The sequence below is a fragment of the Metopolophium dirhodum genome, chromosome 6 (assembly GCF_019925205.1).
Source record: "Metopolophium dirhodum isolate CAU chromosome 6, ASM1992520v1, whole genome shotgun sequence".
NCBI classification, from domain to species: domain Eukaryota; kingdom Metazoa; phylum Arthropoda; class Insecta; order Hemiptera; family Aphididae; genus Metopolophium; species Metopolophium dirhodum.
Window position 1 is genome coordinate 26603411 of NC_083565.1, and position 6637 is coordinate 26610047.

A 6637-nucleotide genomic window follows, 5' to 3' on the forward strand; every position below is an offset into this window, starting at 1 on the left:
AGAAATATGTTTACATAATTTTTCCAGTTTTTGGTTACAGTGCAAACTACTTCTGAGCAAGTAGAAAACTTGTGTTTAATTTTCATTCCTTAGCTAGAAAAATTAAACATTTTATATATTTTTAACTACAAAATGATTTGCAAATTTTCGTAATTTTTGAATATTATTGAACTTCAATAGCTTTTAAAAAAAAATCTCGCCTATAATCCTTAAGATTTTTAAGTTGCTATGTTAATAAATTACGACAAACATAATACTAAATTTTCAAACTTTTTTATCAACAATATGAGGTTAACAACTAAGATAATTAAAAATGTCTACCTATATAACTAAAAAATTGTCGAAACTCGAAATATTTTTTGAAAATGTTATCATGTATCTATATAATATGATAATAAAAAACATTTTGTGAAAATTTTAATTACTACGGTTTTTCGTTTTTGAATTATAAGTCACAATAAAATAAGAAAATGGATCGATGAGAAATCGTCAGTTTAATGAATGTACCTCCTAATCAATACTACAAGTTCCCAACACAAAAAAAAGTAATAATAATACGAATAACATTTTAATTTTATGCATACATTTAATGATATAATATGAACTATAAAGCATTAAGGCCAGTTGTAAGAGACAGTGATTAAATATAAATATGAAATCTGACCTATTACAGCAATATTGATATCAATACGTCGTGACTCATGAATCATGATAAATACTAATTGAGGATGCTGTGTACAAATTGACATTTCACCTATCTGATTAACTTTATACTTTGTAAGTGTGTTTCAATAATTCTAATTGACAACAATTTATTCAGTAATTCACACTAACTAGTTATGATAAAATCATCTTAACATCTCACACACGCTATCATTTTGAGTGTGTAAGTAATAACGCAAAAAACTGTATTTTATACATTTTTGCATACATTAACGACACACTTATTAGTCCAAATTTGTATTTAAACTTTGAAGTGTTCTAAAACATACATTCTGTCGAAAGAATCTACCTCAGGCAGTAATGTTTTTTACTTTTTAGTCCATAGTATATACTGTATAAACTATTATCTATTTTATGGTACAACCAAAAAATAATTTTTATATTTTAAAAGTATCAACAAGTCCTCAACTTGTTAAGTAAATCATACACCAAAAGCTAAAACAGCACTGCCTTCAATAAAAAAATAAATAGTTTCTATTTCGAATTGACAAAAAATGTATTATTTTAGATTAACACATACATTATTTGGACACAAACATACAATCCCAGTCAACATATGTACAAATAGTATGCATTTTATATAAATAGATATAAACATCAACTTTCTTATTTTATACAAAGGAATTCAGTATTTTATTAAGATTTTTATTCAACTAAAAAGTCGTGCGTTTAAAATTCTATATAGTTACCTGGGATAACGTCATAATGGTAGATGGAAATTGAAATTAAATAACAATTAAGTATTATATATATTAAATGTTATTTATAAACACAAATAAAACTTTATTGAATAAATAATATAGTATAATATGTTTCCATCATATTTTTCAACTTTAGTTAACATGAAATTAAATATTTTGTATCAATTATAACAAAATATATCCATTTTAAATACTGAAAATGGCAAGAAACAACATAATAATACAATATTTTATATTTATAATAAATATATAAAATAGAATAATAAATAAACAATATGAAATAAAAAAATAAAAGAACTTAAAATTGAAATACAGTATATTAATTACAAAAAACTTAATTAATAATTAGTGTTAACAATTAAAATAGTAAATAAGTACTGATTAAAAAAGATTTATAATTATTTTTGTCAACAAGTAAAATCCGAAGGTCATAAATATTTTAATCATTTGTAGTTTAAAACAAACTAAAATTAATAGGATCATAAATAATTTATAAATGTTATCTTAATTTAATGTGCACACTTTAATAAAAAAATATATGGAAAACATTTTCTATTTGTTTCTAAACGTGTAATGGCAATATAATATGTAGATATAATAATAATTATACATAAAATTGGTACATTCAAAGTTTTAACAAATTATTTTGATTGTTTTTAATATTTTCAACGTGAGTAGTGTTATAAGTAGTAGGTATAAGAACTTATTAAGTATTCACAGACAATTTTAAACTTAGATCTGTACCATTTTAAAACAAAACATTTTTAAATATATTAGTTTGAAAATACAAACAGGAATCACTTTTTGAAATCAATTTAAAATAGTTTATTAATATGAAATGTTTACTTTTACTATTGTGGTCCTATTTTTAATGTAAATGTATCATTAATACTATGATAATTATTATATGAAATAAATAAATATTTCCTTTCAAAATGTAATAATAATAATTTAAGTACATACCAAATTTGTATTTGTATTCTTTTTATTCTTATTCTTATATTAGTATATTACTATTAAATTATAACATATATACAATTTTTTTTTTAAATTACCAACAATTAAGTTTGTTTCCGATCAATTAGTAATTTTATTTACATTTTAGTAAACATAACAATTAGTGTCAGAAGAGAAATTGTTAAAACCATAATATAAGAGTTAATTAACACTAAATCTCTAATCAGTATTGGATTTATTTTTTAAAAGGAAACTGATTTTTGGTGGTCTTGTTAATCAGTCAGTGAATTGAATGTATAAAATATTATATACATCACAAAATGCAGTCAATTATGAAAAGCATTTGAACATAATTAAATGTACTATAAATAATAAAATAAAATTAGTATTTGAGTAGTTAAATCATCTATTCAATTCGTAAAATGGTTTAAAGAAAATTAAATAATTTAATGTAATTTATTACTTAATACAAATCGTATTTACTTGATTAAAAAAATATATATATTAATAATATTAATCTAAGTACTACTAGTTTAAACTTAATCCAATATCAATTATATAGATGAATTTTAACTTTGAAATATGTAATTAAAACACTAAAAAAGTACAAATTATATAATGAAAACTACTTTTTGTTAGATAAAATTATAAAAATACAAGATAGGATTGACATTTAAGTTTTTGTTACAAAATACTTCACTTAACAACATTTAATAGTACATGTATTATTGTATTAAATATTAATACTAAATAATAAAAATTATTCTAAAAACCGTAAAAGCATAATCTCAATTAAACGATTTTGATCATAGTTATTACTTATTATGAATCCAAGATATTAATCCACTGTGGCAATGTCTTGCAAATTATTAAGCATCTTCCAGTTTCCGCCATACCACCTACAAATATTTAAAATTAATTTTTATAGATAATTATATTTATATTAATAAATTTGACTCATTACATTGCACATTTCTCTAAGTAATGCTTTTTCTTCATCTTCCATGTCTACCCCACTACAGGTCTCATCACCTTTGCCTTCTAATTGTTCACGTAGCTCCAATACTTGAAGTGCAGTCAAAACCGATTCAGGATGTGTCATTTTCTGTGGTAAACATACAATAAAAATAACTTAAATTATTTGGAAAACAACTAAATTGAAAATATCTATAACTGTTTAATAAATTAAAATTACAACAAGAATTAATAATGTAGGATTTTAAGTTGGAACAAAATTAAAATTGCATATTAAAAAAAAACTCAATAATAAGGAGAAAAATCATGTACATAAAGCTAACTAATCAATTTTTAATTTCCATTAATATTTGTTAATTATATTCAAACAACTATTTAAAAAATAAAGTTTTTTCCTAAATTTCAGAATAAACTGAATTTATTTTCTTAATACAGCCACTAACTATTTGATTCATGTAACTTGCATGATTTCATCCTTACATTTTATAATAAATTATTTGTGGTACTTAAATAATAAATATTAGTAAACATTTTTAAATATTTAAAAACGTTATCATGTCTACAACAAATGCTAGCATGAATATATTTTAGTGAAAGTTTAAAGTGTATATAATTATTTCTTTCATAAAAACAAAATTTAATTTTGTAAAAAACCGGTTGTGTACTGTTTTTTTATTAGTTTTTATCAATTATTAAATCATATATCAAACAAATTATTTAGTATAAAGCCCTCTGAATGTTGGAGATTAAAGCAAATAGTCTGCTTCAAAACATGATAATATACACAAAGTAAAACAATTATCTTTATAAGACAAAACATTCTTTGCTCCGCGCAGAATCTAAAACAACTTACCGGAAAAGAACCATCAGTATTCCAGTTATTGATTTTTTGATCAATTTTTTCTTCTTGTATCATCTTTTTAGATAGTTTATTTTTTTCTTCTTCTAACTCTTTAACCTTGGCTTCAAGTTGTCTAATATAATTCAATGATCTTTGATCTGGAGGTAAATTTTGATCTATAACAATAAATACATATTTTATATTATACCTAGGTATAGGCTATAATAATGTAATAATAATTATCAATATTGCCAACCATTTGATTGATGTGATTGTCTATGATATGAGCTTTGACTCTGATTACCAGTTATCATATTTTCATCAGCATTTGTCGAAGAGCTGCTTCCATCACCTTCATCTCTTCTATGTAGTTCTTCAGGTATATTTCCAGAACCTGTAGAATTTCCACAAACTCTACATACAGAGCTATCCCTCAATCTGTTTGGACCACTTCGTTCTTCATCCAAGTATAAACATAACTCCTAATACACAAAATTATAAATTAATTTTTTGATACATAGCAAATAGGTAGTTTACAATAATGAAAAAACCTTAAGTTCAATGTTGTCTTCAATGAGATGCTGTTGTTTGGCTTCAAGATGTCTTAATTTCACCTGATATGCAGCAACTTCTTGTCTCATAACAGAAGCTGTATATCTTCCAAATCTCTGCCATTCTCTTGCTAGTTTTCGTCCTTTTTGTCTATCATCATCCAAAAAGCAACATAAATCTCGTAACTCTTGATTTTCGTCATTCAGTCTTTGATTCACTTCTTTTAAGCTATTGATTTCTGACATCAACTGCCCCACCTAAAATAATTTAGTTTGGAAATAAATAAATGCTACTTTTATGGAACGATGAAAACAAAGTGAAAATTACCTGATCTGGAGATATTTTGTTTGAATTGTCCGAATCTATTTTTCGTACAAACTTCAGCATATCCGATGGTTGCTCTCCAGGCAAAGTTCTATATCTATGATTTTCGGCAGTATTAGCATATGGCTTTTCACCTTGTTGCCTCCTACAATTATTAACATCCATTTTAAGACTTAGATCATTACATTTTCAATAAATATAATATTTTACTACTTATTTGTAGGTACCTGTCAATATTAGTTGGCGGATAATTGATTAGTTGTACATTATATTGACGATTAGGACTTGGTGGTGGTTGATACTTAGGTGGTATTACCACATTTTGTTTCTGGCTGATTGCAGTGTTTTGGCCATTGTAATTTTTTGGTAGTCCACTAACACAAGACATTATAAAACATCTATGTACGAATGGACATGTTAGACTACATAAATAATGATGTGATCATGTGAAACAATCCACACTGGTTAAGTCTAAAACAAAAATAGATAATAACAATTATAAGCAATCTTCTTAAAATAATTTATACGTTTAGTTATTAAATAAATTTTAAAAGAGAAACCATTAGAAAGTGGTATATTTTTTTAGTATGTTAAATAGTTGGATACAATTTATATAGTGAATAAGTATGAGATACATACACGACTAAAGAAAACAATTTCGATCGTACATAAACAATTATTTGTGATCACATCAAAATTAAAATATTTAATATAATATTATGTTTAATGGTCAATACGCAAAGAGCGAAAGTTTATCATTTTAAAGAAAAATACCAACACGACACAATGAACGATAAAGTAGGTAAATAAACTCGATGATAGACGGTATTATTATTGGTACAAGGAAAAAACTAAAAAGTGATAGCAGGTAGCAACCTGTTTCGTGTTTAATAAAAATTCTTAGGACAACCTGTCGTGTTGTTCTATGGTGGTAACGAACAGGTTCCCCTTCTTTGTTTTTAATTTTTTTAGTTCACAGTTCGCCACCACTACAGATAAAGCGCTACTAAGTACAAGACAAATCAAGACCAGGGCATGGATTTAAACCAAATCACCTAATAAAAAATTGTAAATACTAAAATACTAAAATAGCCAATAGGTACCTACCTAAACAAAATACAAATAGCTAAAATTGTGGTATTGTTCTATTGTCTATTGTCTATAATAGATAAATATTTATTATTTATTAATAATATATGTAATTATGTTTCATAAGTCTTAGTGATAATGAGTTATGAGGAAGATTATGATTTATGACATAAGAAGTATCGGGATGCATTTTGGCGCAATATGTTTGAATTGAACTCGAAATTAAAAGTCTGGCACTATCTACAAATGATAAGTAAGTGAGTTCGGACAGTTCTGAGCATGTTCTAAGATAATTATCTTATATTATCTTTGTTTATGCTAAGAACCAACACGTTTAATATGCTTTCCATAAATTCCAATCCATCTCTCCATTATCCGCCTACTACCGTCGGATAGTGGGATGTCCCGGATGTGGGTGGTGGTCAGTTGTCAATGGCAAGCGGCAGTATAATAGTATATTATTGGCGCATTGGCA

At 25.0% G+C, this 6637-nt stretch overlaps 1 protein-coding gene across 1 annotated transcript; it reads right to left on the minus strand.

The window, feature by feature from the left end:
- Window positions 1-1813: 1813 nt before the first annotated feature.
- LOC132946487 (coiled-coil domain-containing protein 85C) lies at window positions 1814-5943 on the minus strand. The gene is made up of 8 exons (XM_061016507.1): window positions 5713-5943; window positions 5301-5544; window positions 5077-5218; window positions 4749-5006; window positions 4454-4679; window positions 4210-4373; window positions 3346-3486; window positions 1814-3280 (listed from the first exon to the last, which is right to left on the minus strand). Exons 2-8 carry the CDS (start codon window positions 5459-5461, stop codon window positions 3251-3253), a joined length of 1122 nt encoding a protein of 373 aa, XP_060872490.1. The 5' UTR covers window positions 5462-5544; window positions 5713-5943; the 3' UTR covers window positions 1814-3250.
- Between the last annotated feature and the right edge of the window lie 694 nt (window positions 5944-6637).

What these genes read in the sequence shown, in the direction of transcription:
- LOC132946487 (XM_061016507.1), bottom strand. Translation starts at nt 5,461, where the DNA reads ATGTCTTGTGTTAGTGGACTACCAAAAAATTACAATGGCCAAAACACT. An exon ending in ACAAAATATCTCCAGATCAG is followed by an intron (nt 5,007 to 5,076) that starts GTAATTTTCACT and finishes AAATTATTTTAG; the next exon opens with GTGGGGCAGTTGATGTCAGA. An exon ending in ACAATCACATCAATCAAATG is followed by an intron (nt 4,374 to 4,453) that starts GTTGGCAATATT and finishes TTATTGTTATAG; the next exon opens with ATCAAAATTTACCTCCAGAT.